The sequence below is a fragment of the Crocodylus siamensis genome, chromosome 9 (genome assembly GCF_052110815.1).
Source record: "Crocodylus siamensis isolate JL-2025a chromosome 9, ASM5211081v1, whole genome shotgun sequence".
Taxonomy (NCBI): Eukaryota; Metazoa; Chordata; order Crocodylia; family Crocodylidae; genus Crocodylus; species Crocodylus siamensis.
In genome coordinates this window covers 70,833,178-70,857,591 of record NC_143403.1, presented here as the reverse complement: position 1 = coordinate 70,857,591, position 24,414 = coordinate 70,833,178, and the positions used below count along the sequence as shown (strand labels likewise).

General features: G+C 40.2%; 1 protein-coding gene across 6 annotated transcripts; it reads left to right on the top strand.

Moving 5' to 3' along the window:
- Positions 1–24,363, top strand: MAPKAPK5 (MAPK activated protein kinase 5). Of its 6 annotated transcripts, none has more exons than XM_090063647.1 (14): positions 1–383; positions 3,990–4,063; positions 5,404–5,479; positions 6,813–6,910; positions 8,033–8,141; positions 10,900–10,989; positions 11,591–11,686; positions 12,405–12,485; positions 14,121–14,308; positions 16,500–16,620; positions 17,303–17,433; positions 19,063–19,184; positions 20,157–20,261; positions 21,651–24,363. In XM_090063647.1, exons 1-14 carry the CDS (start codon positions 348–350, stop codon positions 21,737–21,739), a joined length of 1,416 nt encoding a protein of 471 aa, XP_089919773.1. In that variant the 5' UTR covers positions 1–347; the 3' UTR covers positions 21,740–24,363. The 6 variants fall into 6 exon arrangements, with proteins under 6 accessions (XP_089919773.1, XP_089919776.1, XP_089919771.1 ...); XM_090063650.1 differs by having other exon boundaries at positions 2–383; positions 19,063–19,178; XM_090063645.1 differs by lacking the exon at positions 21,651–24,363 and adding an exon at positions 20,735–20,958 and having other exon boundaries at positions 2–383.
- Positions 24,364–24,414: the final 51 nt, after the last annotated feature.

The window sequence follows — 24,414 nt, the reverse complement described above, 5'->3', positions numbered from 1 at the left end:
TTAGGCCCCGCTGTCGCTTTGTCAAGGGAGGCTAAGCGGGTGCCTGTCAATCTCTCCGCCGCGGCTGGGGAAGCTCCTAAAATCCGGGGAGAGGCGCGGGGGGGCAGCGCTCGTGCCGCGCGGCCGTGCCGAGGCTGTGCCAGCGGCGCTTGGGTGGGCTCGGGGCGGCGCGCGGCCCGGCGGGGCTGCCCCGCCTCGCCTCGCCATCGCCGGCAATGCCCGGCTCCCAGGCGGCCGCGGCGTCTCGGCGGCTTCCGGGCGGAGCGCGGCCGCGGCCTGGCCGGGCGGCATGAGGCGGGCTCCGCCGGGGCTGCCCGTCGCCTAGCGCGGCCCGGGCCCGCGGGGCCATGTCGGACGAGCGCAACATGGAGAGGACGATCAAGGTAGGCGGGAGGCGCCTTCATGGACTCGCGCTTTAGGGATGGACGGGACCTGGTTTCGTGGACCCTGGAGCTGGACGGGGCCTGGCTTTTGTAGTCAGTGTGGCTGGACGGGGCCAGGTTTCATGGTCATTGGGACTGGACGGGGGCCTGGCTTTGTGGACATTGGGGCTGGCAGGGACCTGGGCTTTGTAGATATTGGGGCTGGACGGGACCTGCTTTCGTGAGCACTCGGGCTGGAGGGACCTGGGTTTTGTAGATATCGGGGCTGGACAGGACCTGGGTTTTGTAGACATTGGGTGGGGCTGGATGGGACCTGGCAAGATCATTGTGTCTAGCCTGAACGAAGAGATCGTAGCAAAAGTTGACAAGTATCCTGTATGTGGACAATATGCCGATCTAAGAGTAACGATGTTATTAGCAATTCACTTTTGGAAGCAAAGAGCGTTCTCGAAGCATTTGTTGCCTTTCATTCGTTTTTACGTTGAATATAAATGGCCCTTCAAATCCGTCCCTGCAACTTTTCCAGTGAAGTGAACAGCGTTGGGGGAAACTGAACTTGTAAAGGGTGAATGTTGTTGCAGAGAGTCGTAATGTGCAGCCTGGGAATGGCTTTGTTGTCAGGGTCATTCAGGCGAGATGCCGACGCCTGTGTCTGTGGCTGCAAGAGCCTTGCGGGAATGAGTCTGCGCGCAGGGAGAAGAAGTCTGCACCGTTGTGTTTAAGTGTCTTCAGTCTTACCACGACGCAGTTGTCGCTGAGGGGGAGAGAGGTTGGGAAGAAACGTGGTGTAATGTGACGGAGCCCCACAAAATCGGACTCGCTGTTGTCTTGGGCTGCAAGATGAACGAAAAAATATACCAATCGTACGGGTATGGTGGAGGAGAATCCTTTACCTCACACTGATGCAACTATCACCCTTGTATGAATGAATGCTCAGACTGATTTTTAAGATGGTGAGGAACTATTAAATCCCTCCAGTCTTAGTTGTAAAACACTTTCAAGAGGAAACTGCATCGCTTTGTATAAAGCATGTGCACGCTCTTCAGCATTACTTCTCGCAGTCATTTCACAAGGTCTGTGCCTTGCAACACTTTTACTCCAAGTTACTTTGTTCAGCCTTCATTACTTGAATTTACAAAGGATTGATTTAAATCAGGAAAGAGGAAGCCTTGATTTAAATATCTCATTTGTTTTGCTTGCATTTGTACATTTTAGTTTTTAGTTTTTCTTCCTAAATAATGGTTATCCACCAGCACTAGTCAGACTCTTTTAAGATATTGATTTTTTCCAAGTAAATGGAACCTTTATCCTAAGTTTTTAATGCTTCTTTTTTTGCTAACCAAGTGGACATAATAGGCATATATTTAAACAGCTTAATGTATGCTTATTGGGGTCCTTAATTTTTACATTTTAGTATATTAGGGAATGAGCGTGTCTTATTGGCCAGTTACTTGACATTTCGTTTACTCCTGCTTTGTCAAACTGATTTTATGGAAACTGGAATTTATCTACAAATGCAGAAAAGCAGCATTTAAACAATTATTATTACTTAAATAAAAACATATTAATTGTGCTGGGTACAGAAGGAAAATAAATTCATGTGTTAGATTTAGAGCTTCCTGATGTATTAATGAAAGGAAGTATTATCTCTAGTCAGTGAATTGGGCTGATTGTTTCTGGTGGCCATGTCCTTCAAGATTTTAATAACAGATCTCAGCCTATTGTACCTTGTTTTTCTTCATAGAGTGCATGGGGGGGGACAAGCTTTCCTAGTCTTTCAACTCTCAGTTTGTTAAACTTGGATAAACCAGTTATTGAACCGAACTGATCTGAAAGAGGCCGAATGTTTTCTCTGTAGCTGCAGAAGGTGCTCCAGCTGTCGAACGCTGTTTCTCTCTTCACCAAACCCTGGTCCTAGATGCTTAGCCAATGACTTTCCAGACAGCCTGCCAGTGTGCCGCTTGAATACTGTTGTTGGTTCAGATGAATTATTTTTATAGAGTTTTAATAAATGTAGTCCTCAGAGTAGGCTGTCCTAAGTTCAGATTCACTTTACTTGGAAAAATATATATATATTGAAGCTTAAAAAAATAAAAACAAAACCTCTGTGTGTTTATCTGTTCTTTGGACAGAGCTTCAAGTCGCTGGTGTCTGATAGTATCGGTGGGTTGGGCCGCAGAGGAACAGTGGATCTCATCGCACTATACCTTCTTGGTGCATTTCCAGCCAAAAGACAGGGCTTTTTTTAAGAATGTATTTTCCTTTTACCTGTAGCACACTCTATTCCCTGTAGCAAAATGACAGCGTATAGACTAAAACCTACACCAAGGCAACCCTGCCTTGAGAAGGGTGTTGGACTGAATGACCTCCTGAGGTCCCTTCCAGCCCTACTCTTTGATACTCTGATCTGCTCCTTAACATGTCTTTCCAAGATTGCTGAAATTGCTGTTAGCTCTTATCAGTTGAATTAATGTTAAGGACTCTGAATGTATGAGCTCTAGCCCTTTCCAAAACCTGCCTTCAATAACATCTTTTCTGGGGGCTTTCTGTCAACATTAATGCTCCAGCTGCAATAAATGTTTTTGTCTCATTTAAATAAAACCCACATAATTTGAGCTTGCAGCGTGTCACTAATGCATCTGGACACTATCATCTGCCTCCTACAAATTTTGTGTGTTTCATGGTGTAAGGTGCGACTTTCTCTGTACGTACATCTCTGATTGTGCTTGTTCCCACTGTTTAACGATACATTTATCGTGCACGGAGTTGAAGTGTGGTAACTGGAAAACAGTTGTTTCAGACCTTGTAGGGTGGGGAAACCGATAGTTAGAACAGAGCCTAGATTGGGATTGGCCACTTTTCTGTTTCTATGCACATTAGAAATCCAGATCCAAATACAGTCACTTGGCAGGTGGTTTATTTCTGTCTCTGCACAGCCTTTTAAAAGTCATCTTCTCCTGTTTTCTCCCCTGTTGACTTTTGTTGCGTCCTTGTTTCTCTTGACACATTAGAACATTTGGCCCCGTTCCTTAATTTTTATATTGACTTTCTTATGGAAAGACATTCAGGATCAGGACCAGTTTTAAGATGTTTTTCTTGGGAACTGTATTAACATACAGCACCTGTATTCTTCTATGCTCTTTTTCCTTGGAGTTGTTAGATCACTAACTCTAACGGCAAAGGGCAGAAGTATTAATCCAGGCTCTGTCTTTAATAAGGCCGAACATTTTCAGCATCTCAGTGCCCTGTCATGGCAAGCTTGTATGAAAAGAATTGAGCTGTTGTGATTTTGGTCCCTCGCCAGACAATGTCAAACTAGTTTATGTCACTGGGCCCTGCTGTGTTTAATTTTCAGTGCAGTGATTCCATCACCTGCCACCCCTGTTCTCTGTGAAGGTGCTCATGTGGTTTATGCATGTTCTTCATGTTAGTTGGCTAATCTTTTTTTTATATTATATTATATATCTGTATGTTAGCTAATATTTGTGTGTGTAAAATTTTCCTAGGAAATCTAAAAACAGAGCACTCCAGTTTCTCCCAGATTAGGTCTGCTGAGACGCATTTTCCAGACAGGATGTGGTAATCCATTTTTTCCTCTTTGATTAGGAAACCTTCATTTTAGAGGAGTACAACATTAACTGGACCCAGAAGCTGGGGGCTGGAATCAGCGGTCCAGTGAGGTAAGGCACCACACCTGTTGGTTTTTGGATAGTATCAGACTGTTTTGTTGGCAGCAAGGATATGAGTATGTATTTTAGCTATGCTGCTAGTAGGAGGCTGTGACTGAAAAGTTTCTCTTGTTTGTTCACAGAAAAATAGGAAAAGTCAGTGTGCCAGCTTCTCTTTTTGACTCAGTTGTCCATGTAGCCAGGATACCACAGGAATGACTGCTGTTACTGGGGGGAAAAAATGAAATAAAACTCCTCCCTCTCATTTCTTTTACATGGCCCCAGCTCCTGACATACCATTACTAAGCCAGACCAGGATCAGGGGTCTGTTTGGATAATGCAGTGGCAGAGAATTCTTCTTCTAATGTCTATTTGTCCTTCTAACACCACTGTCAATACAGTGCAAAGGGCACCTCTCTCTTCTATGGTATCGTCTGTCAGGGCTTCAGCTCTAGATGCCCTTTAGCTATTTTTACCAGCTCCTTTTTCAGGTTATCATGTGAGGCCATTGCACGTAGTGCCTCTGGCCCAGCCCTGACTGCCATGGATCTATCTACTTATCACAACAAGAAAAGGGCCCTACCCGGAAGGCACCACAGCCTCCCTTTACAGAGCTGAAATTTGCTTTTGTGCCCTTAAATTAATTTAATTCCTGGAAGGTTGCAAGGGTCAGAGCCTGGGAGGCCACCTACTCTGTCTCCCTGCCCAGGCAGGATGTTCTCTTGCAATACATTTTCCTCTTACTGTGTCCAGTCTAGTTAGAAATGTCCTTTTGTTCATTATTCTTTTTTTCTGGGGTTTTCTCTCCAGAGCAGTTTAAGTTGATGCTGAATGCAAATTGAAACTGAGCATTTGTGCAGTATGGTCTGTGGCCTTGTTTCATTGAAAGCCTTCATTCTGCTGCCTTTTATTTATTGCTGCAAGTCAGACTCCACCTTCCAGATGCTTTTGTTGTTGTCTTGTTTTTTAAATAATAATGATAACTAAAAAAAAAAATCCCTTTAAGAGGGACCTGTGTGCTATAACAAACTTCTTTATCTGCAGAGCAGCTTGCTAGTTTCAGTCCTTGCCTTCTCTTTATTTGTGATGCTCCATATACACTGCTGGAGTATAAAATTTGTGTAAAGTGTGTCTTCAAAGTATGTCCTGTGTTTTTTGTGAAATATAGTGCCACCCCATCATCCCAGGGAGGCCGTCTAGCCTGGTATCACATCAGACCCCTTTTGTTACAGAATGTGTGCATTGATTTTTGTTCCCACACAATGAACTGACTATAGTAATTACAAAGCAATTGCTTAAAATGTCCTATTAACCTTCCTGCTGACTGAATAATTTTATTGGTATGATACCAGAGTCTGCGTGAAAAAATCTACTCAAGAACGATTTGCACTGAAAATTCTTCTCGATCGTCCAAAAGCTAGAAATGAGGTATAGTCCTTTTTTCTTTAAAAAAACAAAAACTAAACAAACTGTATAATTCTTGAAACATGGAGTCTTATCCTCTTTTTGCAAGTTGTTTCACTTGTAAAAGCCAAAGCAGAAAGTCACCCATTGACAGGATACACAGAGGCATAATTCATGAAGGTGAATACACTTGACCCTTAAGCTATGTATTTCATGGTGGATGGGATACTGGGAATATTTGTAGATATGTTGTATTCACTGCAGATAATTTGCTGTTTTTGGATGAGTGCAGTTTGGAAGGGTGTATTATGAACCGACAGTGCCTTTCTCATGCTCAGCGCTCCGCAGTGTAATAGGAATAGTTCGGAGGTAATTTAGCCTCTGTGCATCTTGCTTTCAGGCATCACTAATAGTAGTAGTAGTATAATTTGTGGCTGACAAATACAGGGAGTTAGTCATCTGGGATGTGACTGTTAGGTGAGTGCAGCTTTGAACTATTATTTCCTGTTCCTCTAAATGTCTTTGATTTGTATGAAAAGAGATGTGGTATTTCTAGCAGTGTCTATTACGAGCCATTCTTCCCTTCTGGAACGTTTTAGATAAAAAAGTATGCCATGTTTTTTAATACCTATTGTAGTTTTTCTTTTCCTTCGCATTGAAACTGCCAACTTGCTGTTGTCTGCTATTTTACCACCAAAAAAGTTGTGCTCAGAGTTCATTCTCATTTAAATTGTCCCCAAAACTCAGTATAAAATGATATTAAGGGCCTGATTTGATCCTGGAAACTAAGAGGTTGAAAACTGGTTGAAATTCATCAGGTTCCAGCTCTGCAGAGAGTCTGAACACAACATACTTGCATATATATTATTAGTGCCGTTCCACTTACCCATAAAGGAGGCAGGCTATAACTTACAGACTTTCAGTTTTTGCACTTCAAGATTTGTCAGCCAAAGCCATATCCTTATTGTGTTAACATTATTTCTAGGTTTGCATTTCTTTTTTAAAGTATACATAATTTCTAAAGATTGAGCTTTCCTAGAGGCCTGCTGAAGTTGATGCCATGGTCCGTAACAAAATGTGACATGTAAATAAATTGTGTTGCTTTTCTGTCTCTCTCTCTTTTTTTTTTTTTTAAGTATAACTTACTGGCTCCTTGGTTAGTCAAATGAAAACTTTTCCATATATTGTTTTTAATTGTAATTGAATGGATTGTATAATTTTAACTCGTGTAATTTACGCTGAACATTCGGTGGCTTATAGCTTGGTTTCATCCTATAGCCTTGGGGGTAGAGGGAGGAGCTGGGCTGTCTGTTACATATCATTGTGTACAGTATCGTTTTCTTACCTTTTCTTTAAGGTACGTCTGCATATGATGTGTGCAACACATACAAATATTGTTCAAATTATTGAAGTTTATGCTAACAGTGTGCAGTTCCCTCATGAATCCAGTCCAAGGTAAGATTACATAGGGTGATTAATTCCCACAGCTTGCTTTCCATGTTTAGGCCAAGGTATAGTGGAGATTTTTTATAATAACAATAATATAACTGAAATGAAGCCCCATTAGGAGTTCCCGGGTGTGATGTTGTTCTTCAGAGTAAGCCACAGCTATTTTTCTTATAACAGCACTCCGGCTTTTTGTGTGGTGAAAAGCATTTGTACGTTGTATGCGCTGAGTTTTGTTTCTGATGGAAGTTTGATTTCGTAGCTGCATGCTTCTAGATCCTGTCTCCTTGAACAGTACCATCAGTTGCAACATACACATTTTGCCTAGAGGGTAAAAATAGGCTTCTGTCCTGCTTTAGTACCAGTCTGCAGTTGGAGGATCTTTCCATTTGCAGACTGGTATTAAGAGGCTGGGAGCTGTCGCTTATTCTCCCTGACAGTGACGTTTTCCCATTTCACCCAATCTTCTAAGTGAGGCTCCTTTGCAAGAGGGTGGTTACTGCTGGCCTGAAGAATGTTTAAAAGCATCAGTTTTATTAAAACAAAATCCTAATATTAAATTGCACTTGACAGTAAGATATCCCCTTGAGCTGTCAAAACATGGCCCTGTCTAAAAGGGGTGCAGTGAAACCTGGACTGCTGTGAACGATTAGCATGAGCTAAGATGACGTATTGAATATCATTAGTTCCTAACTGGGTGCTATGTCTGGAAGAAGTTTAAGAACAAAACTAGGAGCCCAGATGTGGTATCTGGACTCAGAAACTTTAAGGACACCTGTCAGCCTCCTGTTCAGAAGTGTCCGTGAGCACACAGATCACTGGTAAAATAACTGCTCAGTGTGCTCCCTCCAGCTGCAAGTGAGAGAACCTAATGTGACGTGTACATTGTAGTCTCCCATGGGATAGTCCAGTGCATTATTCAGCCACTCAAATTGTGCAGGAGACCAGAAAATACTGTACTTGACATTCCAAAAGCCCAAATCATTAAACCAAAGCAGAAAGAACAATTACACTGTCTCTTTTTTTTTTTGCCCTGCATCAACAGATGTGAAATGTGCTTTCTTAGACTAGCAATTTTGTTGTATTTTGATTATTTTTTTTAATGTAATGAAATGAAATGCTTTTAAACAGGGCTCGGCTCCTAATTGTAATGGAGATGATGGAAGGGGGAGAGCTATTTCACAGAATCAGCCAGCACCGGCACTTTACTGAGAAGCAAGCAAGCCAAGTAACAAAGCAGGCAAGTTAATTCCCATGTATAAGCCAAGCCATGAGCAATAATGGTTAAAGTACTTACAATTTCCTGGGAGGGGGGAGGGAAAAAAGTAAGTTAAAATAACCCTCAGTTCTGATCTGATGATCATTGCCTGCTTTGTTATAATCTGACAATATCAGAGTTTTGATAGCCATAAGGTCTGGGCTAGTTTTACTAGGTTTTGTACCTCCAAAGTCCTTACTGGTGGTTCTCCAACTTCTTCGCTTTCTGGAGCACTTCACCGGAGAGAGACTTGAATCTCCTTGCTGTGTCCCCTTCACTAAGGTTCTCGAACTGTGTTCAGCAGACCATCAGGAAGAGGGTCTCTGTGGACGGTGTATGGTTTCAAGGGCTACGGTTCGGGAGCCACTGCCCTGCATAAGACCTAATGAATAATGTTTCTCTCATGCCTTGGGAGATGGCAGACATCCTGTATAATGTATAGATGTCCTATGCATTCGTACTTTCTGGAAGCTCAAAGAGTTAAGGAACTGCAAACATCTCATGGAAGACTTCAAACTCAGTTGAGTTTCTGGAGACGTGTCCTGGTGTATAGTTCACATCTTCTGTGGTTCCTTTCATTCCTCTCATTTTATCTCTAGGCAGTTATAGCATACTCCTTGCCATGGTATCTTAGTCACCTCCCTGGCTTGTATTACTAAGGACCTTTGCATCCATCAGGTTCTTTGTTGCTTAGCCGGGCATCTGCTCTTATAGCTTACCTCCGATGAGAAGGATGGGGTGTGGGCATAAGTAGAGGAGCGGGCTCGATAGGATGGGCCAAAGGACAGCTTATTGAATCGTTCCTTAGTTGCTCCTTCTCCCTCTTACACTGTTGACCAAGTCTAGAGGCCCACCAAAAAGCCCACATTGAAGGAAGGAGATAAGAGCCTTTCCAGAGAACTATCCGAGTGGAAAGACCTCGGGCAGGAATCGCAGGAAGGGAGGGGCTTGTGAAAGTGCTTAAGCCCCTCTATATGCCAAATGGCATGCCGATCCAAGGGATGTTGTCCCCGTCCCTCGTCATGGTAACATCCCAAGTAGCTGAAGTGTGAGCTCTAGGTGGGTCTTTAATACACAAGCTTAAGTGAACATTTTGAGCAACAAATATCCTGGTCCTATGCAAATGACCCTTGTGCATAAATTAAAGGGGAGAAAACCAGATAACGTGGTGTGAACATCATTGTTTCTAAATAAAATGGTTTTCCCGGTTTACCAGAAAGTGTATTTGGCTTTTTATGGTATTGATAATGATCAGTTATTAATATCCTGACTTCTGTGCTGGGTTTCTGGGGACAGGAAGGGTGGGGTGGGAGGGGATGGACTCAATTCTTTCCAGCTCTAGTTTTCCATAAAGTACTTTGTGTTTGGGAATTGTTTGTAAAGAAATGTTAAAACTGTAGTTTCACGGCTTCATTCTGTTACTTTCATTCTTTGCTATGAACCTGTATAGAGATTAGATAGGAAGTCTGGGATTGTTCTCATCAGTTTGCCTTTAAAGGCCTTTGCAAAGTTGTCTTTTTGGTAAAACTGAGCACTCCTTAAACGTAAGTCTCCAGGAAAACCTTGTTCAAAGTTCTTTTTTTAAAACAAGATTTGGAGTCAAGTAATCACCTGGGTTGAGTTCAGCTCGCTTAGACTTCAAGCCTACAAAGACGCATAAAGTGACAGATTTGTGTTAATGCTTGCAAAGCAGGGACTTTAAAATCTTATTCTTGTGTCTTTTTTTTTTCCTGATTAATGCCTACAATTGGATTTTTAACCCCCTGCTCCCAGTAAATATTAAACCCTTGACGTAAAGCTATCTTGTCTTATTTGAGGGTGCATATTTACACTTTTGCATATGCTTGTGTGTTAAGTTAACCTTGAAAAATTCTTGTTAAAATAATATATGCACTTTTTCCTAATGCTCATCTCTCTTATTAGTGGGATTCTGCTGAAATCAGTAGGAGTCCTTCCAAATAAGGACTGCATGATTAGGCCTGGGGTGTGTTTAGCGTCAGTGATGCTCTTTAGATATTTTCTTTGTTTTTCTTTTTAAATGTATTAGACCTTCACATCTGTAGATTCTTTAAGTTTCAAATTTCTAAACTATTGCTCAGGTATAAGAACCTGTTTTATTCTGCCTTAGAAGAACTGAGTGTTTAATGTTGCACAAATTGGGTAACATGAAGGCACTGGCAGTCCCTTCAAGGGCTAAAGGGAAAAGGTGTCTGAATGTTGGCTCTCAAACAAGTTAACAAAAGCAAGAAAGTGTTGGTAAAAATCAATCCTCATAGCTGAAGTCCTGAAATAAGAACGTCACTGTTGACGGTTAAGTTGAATGTAATCACTTGAGCATGTTAGTGACCCTGTTGACGGGGTACTGCATATAAAGGGACACTGTCATGACAAAACCCCATTATAAAGAAGACATTTCCTGCTTGCATTAGTAAGAATGCCCTGGCTTTTAATAATTAAGCTTGATTGAAAAAAAAAAATATTAAAACTTACGCTGTTAGCGTGAAAAACACAGTGAAAGGTCAGCACTTCTGGTAATTTTATTCCTGGTTTTTATGCAGTAATCCAGTGCTGCCCTGTTCAGGTTTCCAGCAGCATACAGAAATGTCTACATTTAAAATGAATCTCCAGGCGAAAACGTTTGAAGTGTAGCCGGCATGGACAGTGTCCCTTTAAAGCAAAAGTTACTGTCAAGGCAAAGGGAGTTCTAAAATTGTAGTTGATTTATTGTGCCCTTTTTCAGATAGCTTTGGCTTTGCAGCATTGCCACTCACTAAATATTGCACATAGAGACCTCAAGCCTGAAAATCTCCTCTTCAAGGATAACTCTTTGGTAAGATGGACACTTGATCTTTTTTGTTTATCACTGAATTCTGTCACATGGCTCAAACAGCGCTCCTAGCTTCCAGCTCTTCTTTAGGAAGATCCCCCCCGTTCCTGCACTAGTGCCCCTGATCTGCTTGGAGCGGGCTGCTTATTCCACTGGGGACCTGTCTTGAAGGTCAAATCCTGCACCTCTGCAAGAAGTCCTGCTAAAGGACCTTGTGTGAAAGACCTTACACGGGTTTGGACCCCTCCTGTTCTGCTTTTAATATCGTGGAGATCCCGCATGCCTCCAGGCCGCCCCCCCCCCAATGCATCTAATACAGATGTTCTGCTTATTGCATCTGTGTAGCTCATGGCCTGTCTTGTCCCTTCCTACCTTGCATGTGCAATGGAATTGCCATTTAGAGCCTCCTATGCCTGGGCTTGAGGTATGCCTTGGGCTGTTGTTGCTGAAGCGAGCCAGTTTCTGACTTGTGGCAGTGGTAAGGGAATAGTCACAAAAGAGGAGTGAACAACAGCCAAGGTAAGACAAGTTGAACATGAAAGGGAAAGATCTGTGCTTTAAAGAGAGCCTGTTTCCATAACAGAACCTTTCCTGCTTGTTTCAGGATGCTCCTGTTAAATTGTGTGACTTTGGATTTGCTAAGGTAGACCAAGGTGACTTGATGACACCCCAGTTCACTCCATATTATGTAGCACCTCAGGTAATGAATGAAAGCACTGTTGTCAAAGGAATAATATGGCTGCACCTTTGTAAACCTTGCAATCTAAACCATCAGTTTATACTACTAAATGTCTCTGTGCTATTAAGGAGTTGAAAGTACTGTATAAGCCATGTGGAAAGCCTTCTTTCAGGACCATGTGCCAGTTGATTTCCAAGACTGATCCGTCTCTGTGAGACGGTGTTCCTACGTTGTGTGTCTAGCCTGCAAACTATCTTGTTACACAGTTTGGTTAAATCTATTCATCTTTCTACAGGATAGTATGGTATTAGCATGTATTAATAAAATGGGAATTATAGTAATTACCCATTATGTAACAGATTCATGCAGTTTAACTGCTTAAATCTTCCCATTGCTCTGAAGGCAAAATGGTTCTGGTACTCTCTCAGCACTCGGGGTTTAGTACAGGTGTTAAAAGGTATTCTGAAAATAAATGAGATGTTAAATTATGAATGACTACCTTAGAGAGAATGATCCCTCTGTGAAAGGTGGGCTGGTACCCATGATTGAGACTTTTTAGACTTGCAAAGAGCTCTGGTTGTATTAATGCACCAGAATGTAACAAGCAGACAACAGGACCATCTAATGGAAAGTGTCAGTTAGCTCTGAATATAGGCATTGCTACAGGTACTGTCAGCAATGAACTCTTCTACTGTAACTTTTGTCATATTTTTTTCTTGTTTTCTTCATGTGGCAATAGGTTTTAGAGGCACAAAGACGACATCAGAAAGAAAAATCTGGTATTATCCCTACCTCACCCACACCCTACACTTATAACAAGGTAATTTTTTTTCAAATAGTTCAGCTGTTCACAACCTTTTAAGGACAGTGCATTTTCTTTCTACATATGTGTGCTACTGTGGGCTGTAATGCTGGATCATCGCATGTTAAGAACTGCATTGCCGTAACATTGGAGCATTTGGGATGAGGGGCAGTAAATGTTCTGAACTTTCTGGTACATGAATATTTCACATTGAAGTTCCTCATGTAAAAGCCAGAACTGTAACAAACCTTATGAAAAGACCATTTGCCAAGCACTATTTGAGTATTATGGCATGGAGAAAGGCCAGACATTGCTTCAAAAATACAACGCATTGCAGCTTAGCTTAACATACAGATTTCCCTGTTGTTCAGTTGCTGAAGTTTGTGTTTTTTGTGTGTTTGGGTTTTTTTTGAGGGGTTGTTAGAGCTAACTTAGTCATTCAGGGGTTCTATTTAGAATGTAGTTACCTAGTAATTCAGAGGCCCCTGCTTGCTAACTGTGCCCAAATAGCTATCTTGGGTCTGTTGACACATAGCACAATTTATGATCCCATTACAAAACAATTCAAAACCAGGAACATAATAGAGTGATTGGTGTGAGTTAGACTTTCTCATGATGAGGATACGGTAAAGGGAGAAATGACAGAGCCTTGCAAACATGACTGAAATCAGCTCTGTTTGTCTTTGTATTGATAAGGCTGGCCATTTTCCCTCCCCACATATTAAGACCTCTCCATCTTCTATCAGATTGCACGGTGATATGACAAACTACTTTTTGCACGAGGCAGATCACTTAAAGGACTGTTCCAGCTCATTCTCAACTTGCTTTCAGTTGTGGTTTCATTCATTAGGAATGCTGTACAGAATATTGCAGCCTACACCTTGCCAAATATGGCTTATTGCAAAGAACCACCTAGGACATGCCTTGGTCTCTGAAATACTTGTGTTTAAACTCAGGTGCCCTGCCTTTGCATAGGAATTCAGGGCTGTTCTGATTTATAAATCCTTAATGAGTACCAAGCAATGAATGTTGGTTTTCTCTTTCCTGCTGTGTTAGGCCCTGTGTGTACTGGATCCTATGTGTGTATATGCAGGGGATTACACACAGAATTTGCTCTTGAAATGTCAGATCTCTCTGCCTCGTGGAAAACTTGCATGTGAAGGGTATTTTATATAATTACATAGGCTTTAGGGCTTTTTAATAAATAAAACTAACACTTTGTAAAAGCATCACATATTGTGGGTTCCTGTTGTGAATCCACCCTTACATGTCTTAGCCTCTCAAGGCAGTCATCTTTACACCTTTCAGCAGCTCTATCTCTACACAGCTCTGCTGTCTCCACTGCTGACTGTAGAGTCATGCAGCATAGACATACCCTGCACAGGCAGAAACGTGGAGTATATTTATGTTTTTTTTAACACATATTAAGCAGCTAATGGGAGGGAAAAGACTTTTGACACCTTAATCCTTATGGAATTCTAGCTCTTTTTGTTAGTTTGTTTTTCCCCTCTGATTTGATTCAGACAGACCATTTTTTCAGAGAGGTTAAGATGCATGTGTGTGTTCATAAGAAGTCAAGTAGATCTTTTAACGTGGCTAGACCAGCGCATGTTGTTGCTTGTACCCCAGAAATGATGATTTCTTTGCTTTCAGGACTGTGATTTGTGGTCTCTGGGTGTCATCATTTATGTGATGCTGTGCGGATACCCTCCGTTTTACTCCAAGCATCAGAGTCGGACAATTCCAAAGGACATGCGGAAAAAGATCATGACGGGAAGTTTTGAATTTCCAGAAGAAGAATGGAGCCAGATCTCAGAAATGGCAAAAGACATTGTGAGAAAGTGAGTCATCTAAGGAAAACTTTATATTGCCCTTTATACTAAGGAACTGGAAAATACCTTTAAGACCGGTTGGGGTTTTTTTCCCCCTAAAGGCTCTATTTTCAAGTAAGAATAACTTTGCAGTACGTTAAGTTGAAAAATTGTATTTCATATTCAGCATGACCTCAGTGTTGGTAAATATTCCTCTTTCCTCCCTGTTCTCCACTACTTCCTTTCTGACCTGCTGTCCTCCAGCTTTGATGCATCCTATCTCCAAAACATTTAGTTATATGCATATATAGTCTTTAGCAGGACTGATAGCGTTACAGTCTCATGCACAATTCTTTAAAAAATAAAACAAAACAGAATGAGCGTTTAGGGCTAAGTGAACAAGTATGCAACCTAAAAGGAGCAGCTGAACAGAAACCTGCATTTGGATAGAATGCAGATGTTTATTTCTGTTAATTTTCTTATGAAAGTGACGTTGCCAGATCAGATTTGTTCTCACATTTGGATATTACAATCTGTTACAAAGCACAAGGCTCTAAAGTAAGTGCTTCCATTCATTTCTAAACCCCAGAGATTTTTTTTCCCTCCAGTTAATACACCCTGAAACATTTGCATCCCAAACACTGCAGTAGTGTGTTTGCTAATGCATGAACACAAGAAAATAAAGTTAATTAGAATCTGACATTATTTATTTAATTATTTATGTATTTTAAGTGAAGCTAGTTGTATTTTCATGGTTGCAGTAATAAACCTATCATAAATAACTTTATTCACGTGAGCTCGTTGTTCTGCAGTTCACATTCTGGCCTCACATGGCTGCCTGCCTCGGCCATGTTGCCTTGATTTTTGTCCTTGATCTTTACTAATTGGATTACTTATTAAAGACTAAATTATCTAAATTTTGACTTATAAGTCTAAAAAGAAAAAGGCATGTGTGGGGAATCTTTGATAAAAATTGAAATAGAGGCCTGTGTGCCACTGAGTCTTGCAGTGAACTCTGAACTAGCCTGAGGCACTTCTGACACTTGGATAAAAGCTTTCTCTTTGTACATGAAATAGCTCTGCCATATAGTCAGGCTGCTTGTTTGCAGTCCAGCTCTGTACATTTACTATGACTTAATTTGTCCTTATGGGTTTATCTGGTTCCACCTTTGTTTTTATTATGTTGGTCTTTTAGGAATTCCTATAACATTTTCAACCAAAATAATGACACGTTATCTTTTTATTGAACAGTTGTGCTTAATAATTTACCCAAAGATTCTTTCTTTCCAGGCTGCTGTTTCTGGTCCATGTCTCATGATTTATCTTCCTAGTGTCACAAATATAAAACTTCTATCCATCAGAATTCATAAGGTTTTCACATTATATAGGTTTCCCTATATAACTGCTTTTTCATATGTTTAAAAAAAGCCCTATGTGAGACTCTGCATGTGCTCTGAATGTTTGTAGGAGAAAAAAGCAAATAAACCGATGTCTGGCAGTGTTGCCAACACTGGGACTTGGGTGAAAATAACTAATGTAGCAGCTTTCTCTTGTTAACAACCTATCCTGGAGACTGTATGTTCAATGCCAGGGACGGAAGGGAAAGCAGGCTGGCCATCTGTTGCAAGCGCAGCCATTAAATGGTTGCCTAAATTAATAGCCCATTGGAGATTTCTTTTATATTAAGTACTGCCCCAAAGGTGCCCACTAGGCTATCATGCTGCTGAGGAAACCGTGTTAAGAAGTTGCATTATAGCAGCAGTCTGTTCAATAAACATATCCAGCTTTGAAATTCTGTTTTAGTCTACCATGCAGAAAATTCCTGATTAAGTAAGTACTGCCACCTGGCAAATCTCTAACACACTGATCCATTTTTGCTTTGGCTATTTTGCCGGGAAGAACTTTCTATTTGGGGGGATTTGAACATATAAATTAGCTGAATTAACTCCATTACTGAAATGGGATTTCAAGTATCTTTCTTCTCATCATGTTGCTGAAGATACGCTAGCTGAACTGGAATTACTCAGTGCTAACATATTTCAGAATGAAATAAAATAACTTATTGGGAATGAACTTTTTGCATTTTAGTTTAAGGAGATGGTGAGCTCTCTTCAACAACTCTGAAGTTTGGGTGCAAAATGCTCTGGCTCCAGACAGAAGAGCAACATTAGTATCTGAAAAGAGCAATGCATTTTGAAGGACTGATCTGTTTTTCTCTCAGGCTGCTGAAGGTGAAGCCTGAGGAACGGCTGACGATAGAAGGAGTGCTGGATCATCCCTGGCTAAACTCTACCGAGGCTCTCGATAATATATTGCCTTCTGCCCAATTGATGATGGACAAGGTTTAAACAATATTTTATTATTTTAAAAAAAAAGTTGCATTTCACAGTTAGGTAAACCCGATGGTCTCTGTGCATTTTACCTTAAATTGTGTGCTGCAAGATTAAGACTTTACACTCTTTCGTAGCAGGGTATTGGTGATTATGGGAAGGGAAAAGCAAAATTCTAATAGGTTTAGAACTAGGCTGGGAAAATGCCTGAACATAAGCTGGAAAGAGGAATCCTACACTAGCTGGAAGGAGATGACGTGTAACGGGAGATGTCACTTACTGGGGTTCTTCTGTCTGTTTTTGCTCACTTCTGAGCTGTATCCTTTCTTTACTTTTTATCACTGAGCTGCAATTACTGCTCTGTTAGGTCACAATGAATGATGTGTGCAGTTTTTATTCCCCTCTAAGTAGAAAACTCATTTTCACAAAAGTGGTTTCAAACTCAGGTCTGTAAGACCAGGGAATTTGGAAAAATCAAAGCCTTTTATACATGTATTATGTTCATACCTGTAAGGCACGGCTGTTTTCTGCTAATAGTGCTGAATGGATTTGATGTAGCACAAGCTTAACTTTATTGTGCATCCTTGAAATATGCACCATTCTTTTAATGTGGTTATTTTTGTGCTGGCTTATATGGGCCTTTTATGCTCAAAGGAACTAATTAAAACATTAAGTGTAATTTTTTCCATTCCAGGCAATGGTTGCTGGGATACAGCAGGCTCATGCAGAACAGCTCGCTAACATGAGGATCCAGGACCTCAAAGTCAGCCTCAAACCTCTCAACTCTGTTAACAACCCAATCCTGCGCAAAAGGAAATTGCTGGGGTACCTTTCCAAATGTTTGTCTCCTTAAATCTGGCATCTTTTCTAAACTTTAACAGCCCTAATGCCTTGGTGATGCTTAACACAAGCTGCTTCTTTGGGCTTGCTTACGGGAAGCTCCCTCCTAAGACTTCCGGTTGGCTGTCTTGTTCCTATTTCCTGGGATAAAGTGCAGTGAAGATAACCTGTATCGCTATAACTTAAGAGCTCCCCACTTCCAAATATCTGTCACGTAGGAAAATGTTCTTATCCTCATCTTTTTTTGTAAGGAAGCTGAGGCAGGTAGACATGAAGTGCCACTTGGCAAATCAGAGGCAGAGCATGGCTTTGAATCCCTTCATTTTCCAAGTTGTGACCCAGTGTGTACCACTATGGTTACACTGTCCCCATTAACCTGTAATCATTTCTTTCCCTTCATCTTCAGCGCTGTTCTTACCTTAGTCGCATCATAATAATTTCTTTGAAGCAGAAAAGCAAAAGGATGAAAACCTTTTCCTTGACCTACAGCAAGGAAGGGTTATATCAAGATGTAGTCATATGTGTGCCAGCATTACAAGGAGAAGGAAGACTTTGAAGTCTGTTTGGAAAAGAAACCTTCTTTGAGTCTATTTTTTTTAAAGGTCTTGGCAATTCCTGTTAAGATGCTAGTTAGCTAATGTGTACAGTATCAAATATAAGGAATTTACAGACAAGGCTTAAGAGCTACAACATTTACCAGAAACCTAAGCGTAAGCTTAATAATAAGAAAAAATATTCTTTTATATCAGAGCACATCTGATGTGGCTTTTTAAAGTGGCTGTTGCCCTTAATTTTAATATTCAGACAATGTTGGGACTTCAGAGCAAAGGTTGCAAGCAGCAAACTTTAACTATAACTCGTACTGGCATTTTGGTTAGAATAATTTTCCACTTGAGTTAAGGAGATAGTGTATACTGAAATCTGCTGTTGTGTATATATAGAATCAGTTTCTTATAAATTAAAATATACTTGGCTGGACTATTTTTTTTTTTCCTCCAATGGTTAGAAGCGAAATAGATTAATATAAACATTTGAAAAAATATGTAATTAGTTGGACTGTTTTATTTCATTGTATTTTGTGACATTGTATTTTGAAAAGTAGTTGCAAAATGTGTATTAAATAAGGATATCAATATATAATTTGTAATTTTGAATGGGAAGGCATGCCTTAGTGTTTAGAGCAGAACAGAAGGGACTCAGGACTCCAAGGCTGGTTCTTATCTGCTACTGATTCAATGGACAAATTCACATGGCTTGTTTCTTCCTGACTTTCTGCATCTGAAAATGTGGATGCTGCTTCTCCGCTTTGAAGGAGTGTTGGACGTGGCACTTGATTTTGTGAGCACTAAGTCAGATTCTTCTGAAGCGCTGTTGTAATTCAGAGTGGTGTATATCAGAAGAGCTGATATATCTCCTACTCCCATTTACAGCTTTCCAGATGCAAGGGGAGAAGAATTCACTGAGAAGTGGATGCACTGAGATTTCTGTCTGAACCATCTGCTACTAACAACTGCTGCTACTAACAACTGATAAACCTCTTAGAGCCGACTTATTTACACGCCCAAGTTGTGCTCAGATAGTAATAGTTTTTCCTTTCATACCGTTCTTTTGCAGCACTAAACCAAAGGATGGTGTCTATATCCATGACCCCGAGAATGGAAGTGATGATTCCAACGTGGCTCTGGAGAAACTCCGAGATGTGATTGCACAGTGTATTCTACCACAGGCTGGTAAAGGTTGCTGCTTTTAAGACATCTAAGTTCATAAATGTGCAAGGGAGAGGGTTGTGTTTGTGCTACAAGATGGGATCCTGTGTCAACACTGAAGGAGCATGGATATCGTTCCCATTACTATAGTCTCTGGGAGGAGGTGGGGAGCTCGTTGACTATCACGTGGTATCTTGAAAGGCATTTGTGTTCTTTTTAATATCGCTGTAGGACAGTGGGAGCTAATGTTTGTGGTAGGGATTCTACAAATTATAGTCTCTCACCCAATTTTCTTCCTCTGCCCAGGCTGCGTCTCTGCTTTCTGTTCTCCGTTCTGTGCTCATGGACTGATCTCCTGCTTTGCTTTCTGTCCTGTGTCCCCTGTTCTGTCATAGAGAAAACTGCATTGCACTAGGCTGACCTGTACATCCAACTGTTATGACTCTGTCAACTTAAGCATGACATTTAGTTAGAAGAGGTCCTGGATCTGGAATTCATATTGAAAAGACAGGTGTTTGTGTAGTCGCATGTAAATCTGCATTTATACACTCTTGCCACTAAGCCAATGGAGACATTTCCTTCAAAAGACTACAATACCTGGGGTCCTTCATTGTAACTGGCATTTTTCATATGTTTTCAGACCTAATGTGTTGCTGTTTTGGGGCAGTTAGTAGATTCTTGGTGCAGCACAGAGGGACTTGAGACAAAGGCGATATGGCTGCAGAATTTCTATGTAAAAGACTGGAGTACTTTATTCTAACTAACTGGATTGTAATTTAGGATAGCTTTGTAATATTGTCGTCAAATCACTGTACCAACAGCATGCTTTTAAAGTGATTTTCAAAACAGTGTCCCCTCCCAAATTCATTTTTTATTATATTAACTTTGTGTATGTTTATAACTTAACCTACAGTAAGAACTGTATGTATCTATTACTTGAGGTATTAATATTTTTGGATCACTTGTGCTGTATAACTCTTACCTTTGAATTCTTTTGAACAGGAGAGAATGAAGATGAGAAACTGAATGAAGTGATGCAAGAAGCTTGGAAATATAATAGGGAATGCAAGTTATTACGAGACACTCTTCAAAGCTTCAGCTGGAATGGTAAGAGGCACATTCCCCCTCGTATGGGGAATGCTACCACAGGCAAGGTTACCATGGGTGGGCTGGTGAGGATTCACATATGGAGGGAATTGAGCTATGCCCCTGAAACTATTTAAAATAGATTCAAATGTACACAGCTCCAACACTGTCAATCTTGCCAGCACAGAGCTCAATTTTTTTTTTTTAAACCTGCTTTTAATTTGCGTAGGAAGTTTCAGGTAAAGCTTTCAGAAAGAATCTCAGTGACTTAGGAGGCTATGTGGTCTTGGTGGTTTTTAATGTGAGGCTTCTAAGTGCCCAAATCACTTTTGAAAATGGAACTTGGGCTCCTTACAAGTTTTGGAGGTTTTGAACACTACCCCGTGTCCCGTTCTTGCGCATCCCTTTCTGTTCAGCCAGGATGTGGTCCCACTTGGGACTGCTTTCCTCTTTGTGCCACCCCTAAAACTGACCAACTCTTTCTTTAATTCCAGGTAGAGGATTCACAGATAAGGTGGATCGGCTAAAACTGGCAGAAATAGTAAAACAAGTTATTGAAGAACAGACAAATTCTCATGATTCACAATAGCTGAAGCTTCTTAATCTTATTTTTTTTTTTTTTTTTTTACCATTTAAGAGTTATTCTTTAACTGTAAAAAGTATTTTTATGTAAATTAATAAATCATAATTATTTCATTAAATTTCCATACTGCTTGAAGATGCTGTATAGTTGTAGATATAAAAATCATTGGTACTGTAATATTTTTTTAAAACTCAGTTCCTTAAGGTATATATGATCACTTATGTACTGTTAACTCATGAGTCCCTTACGTGGGGCAAATTATTGTTTAAAAACCATTTGTTTTCTTAATAACCAGATAGCTGCCTTCCATCTGCTATACATACAGCTAGCTGCAATGGCTAATATATATATATATATATATATGTGTATATATATATATATATATATAAAATGAATGAGGCAACTACAATTTCTTAGCATTCTGCTCAGTGAATACTTGAAGCAAGTGCTGTGGAACATAAACTTCATAGCCACCCTTTGTACCTAAATTATGATTTTATTTATTTATTTTTTTTTGGTAGTGGCAGCAGAATAATTTGCCCTGGCCACTCTTTTAGCACTTGTCAGGAAGCTGTGCATCCAAACCCATACGCTTGCTATAATTTTTAGTTCTGAGTGATAACTCTCGTCCTTTCTTCTTCAGCCCTGCCTCTTCATCCTGGCTTCGCTAAGACTGAGTGACAGTTCCGTGGAACTGTCACATGATTTTATTTCATGTTATTTTTTAAATAGGGGAGAACGTTAGTGACTTTGATTACTTATTTTTATTTGAATGGTGGTTCCTCCCTCAGACAACACTATAAGGGATTTGTTTGCTTTTGCCCCAGACAAAAAAAAGTTGAGCCTGAGTTCCCTCCACTTTGCTGGAATATCTGACTCTGCATCAGATGACGACTCCGGTTTCTCCCTTGTATGAACACGATGCTGCGGTGAGTTTGATGCTGGTCACTCGGTTGCAGCCCCTCTGGAGTCTAAGCCCATCATTGCACTGCTGTACTGGAGTCCGTTCTGCTGGCAGAGTGGTTCACCAGGACTGCTCCCTAACCTGAGGTCCCTGTGCTGCCAGTACTGAGGCCACCAAGGGCAAATTCCTACACTACTCTGAAATGGTTCAAAAAGCTGCTTTTTTAATTTTAATTTTAAAAAAAACAAAAAACTGTACATATTTCTAGTTTTCTATCTTCTGACACTTTTCTTTCTTTTGAGACTGGTTGAAGGCTTTTTATAGAGATATTTTGGTACCATACCTGTGCAGACATTGAGAAAGTTTGGTCTGCTGACTGAAGTGCCAATTCAGGGCTATTAGGAGTAATTACTCTTAACCTTTATTCTTAACCTTAAAAACCTGAGCCATGGATCTCCCAGTGTACCCACTATGGCAGTCAGGCCTTGTTCATTTTGTGTTGTTTTTTTTCCCCTCTCTAAATGTGATTTCCTCAAGACTCTTAGCTTTGGATGGTCAACCTGTGTCTGATTCTTTCTACAGGATTTTGTAAACAATGTCTTAGTTTTTCTTACGAAAATGAGATGTCACGTTGCGGTTTTTTCCAGTGTATACGTTAACCTCATTAGCTTTCTTCCAATCTGTTTCAGCAGTCCTCCATATCGCAGAGCTTTAAACTTCCTGATTATTGCAAATTTCACAGTCCTTACTCAGCCAACTCTTTTCCTGACTGCAGTAGGAGATTGCTTCTTGCACAAGAATGACAGAATTGCAGCCTTTAAAACACTACGTTGAATACCTGTGCACTAATGCATACTAATGAGAGGTAGTGACCTAGTAGGAAAGGAATCACTTTTTTTTGTATTTCCTCATCAGCCTCCATCAAATCTTGGAAGAGTTCAGATTTTTTTAAATTCAAAAAACAAACTCACTATATATCTTGTCTTCAGTTGCAAATTTTTAGGCATGGGATGTGGAGAATAAAACAGACTGCACTGTCTTTTTAGTAGGAATCACATTCTTAATTCCCCACAGACCACTCTGAAACTTTACCATACAAGCCACTAGTAAGTTCCCAGGAGACTGAGGCCAGATTTAGCTTGTATGAAATGGGATCAGATGGTGACACTCATGGTTAATAAGGAGAGGTGTTGCACATGCACTATTGCCATGCTACTCTCTATCATGAGCCAAACAACTTCTGGTTGGTGAGCAAGATGCAATATAAATGCACTAAGGCCAGCTTTCTGATGCGGGCTGCCCCCAGTATGAAAGGGGATTCTGGCAAAGCTTGCCCTGTAGAGCTCCAGCATAGGTCACCTTTGGCTACTTCTGCCTTAACTGGTGACCTGGTGTCTTAATCTGCCTTTGCTTTGGGATTCAAACTAATATGAGATTCCAACAAGACTTCCTCTGCCGCTGTTTTGTAATGATCCTTTTAGAAATAGTTTCAAGCTGTTTCCACAATACAAAGTATGTGTTATATCAGGAACAGAAAGCCTCAGACTGTCATAGCAACTGCTTTTAGATAGACTTGAAACAGAAATAGCAAATGGGTTAGGAAGACCTAGAACTGCCTAATTAATTGCCTGTCTGTTCTCCATTGAATCTCTTTAATTTATTTAAGCAACAGAATTACTCTGGGCCATTGGTAATTGCAAGGTGGGTTCATTCACAATTGACTAAACCAATTTGATATTTTAACAGTGCAGGTTTGGAAGGGAGAAATCAAATGCATTTTGACATGTTTTTGGTGAGAAAGTACTTGTATAGGGGTTTGCTGTTGATCATATTGTTCATCAGCTGATGAACTGGGCTGATCTGATATGTGTATAAGGAAGAGAAGATTAAGATGACACTAGCTAAACCTAAAGGTCAAATGGTTTTGTATGTCTGGTTATAAAAACTTTAATTAGTTTTGTTTTTTAAAAATTTAGGGTAAATTTTAGAATTCAGAATTAAATATACTTTACTGGTTCCTATGTAAATATTTAAAAGTTATATTTTCGTCTTTCCACCTTTTTTTAAGTTTTCAGGAAATGGAACTACAAGGTATTTTTCTTGATTGTGTAAAATTCAACTTGGAAATTAAATCCCATGGATCTTTCAAAGCTGACTGTGAGTATTGTATATATGATATCTTGAAAAGGAAAGGTCTTCAGGATGGTACCCATAGAAGAATAATTCTTGGTAAAAACACTAGAAGGATACCAGAAAGTTGCCATGGCTATTATTATTAATTTTAAAAAAAAATCTTTGGCTGAAATCATTTGACCTTTACATATTGTCTTTTATATTAACTTATCCTGTAATTTGACTGTTTTTGGCTATTTAAAAAGAAGAGATTAAAGGAGCTTGATTAGAAAAGATGTTTTTGGTTGGTAATAGCTTTGGTATCATTACATCATGTGGGTTTTGGTTTCTTTTCTCTTTTGAAATCCCTCTTGGAGACCTTCATTGGCCATGTTTAACTTGTATATTAAAAACATTTTGATTTCTCTTTCAGTGTTATCTGTCACGTTAGTTTTATTTTGGATCAGTATTATATTGTAAATATTCTGCATCAGTGTACATAAATAATTTTACTAAACTGAAAAGGCTTCTGGCTTCTTTTGTTCAGATGAACAAGTGAATGTAAATCTCTACAG

Coding starts and splice junctions, on each gene's coding strand:
- MAPKAPK5 (XM_090063645.1), top strand. CDS start 348: ATGTCGGACGAGCGCAACATGGAGAGGACGATCAAG. Junction 6,911..8,032: donor CCTCATGAATCCAGTCCAAG/GTAAGATTACAT, acceptor GCTTTTAAACAG/GGCTCGGCTCCTAATTGTAA. Junction 19,185..20,156: donor TCTACCACAGGCTGGTAAAG/GTTGCTGCTTTT, acceptor TCTTTTGAACAG/GAGAGAATGAAGATGAGAAA.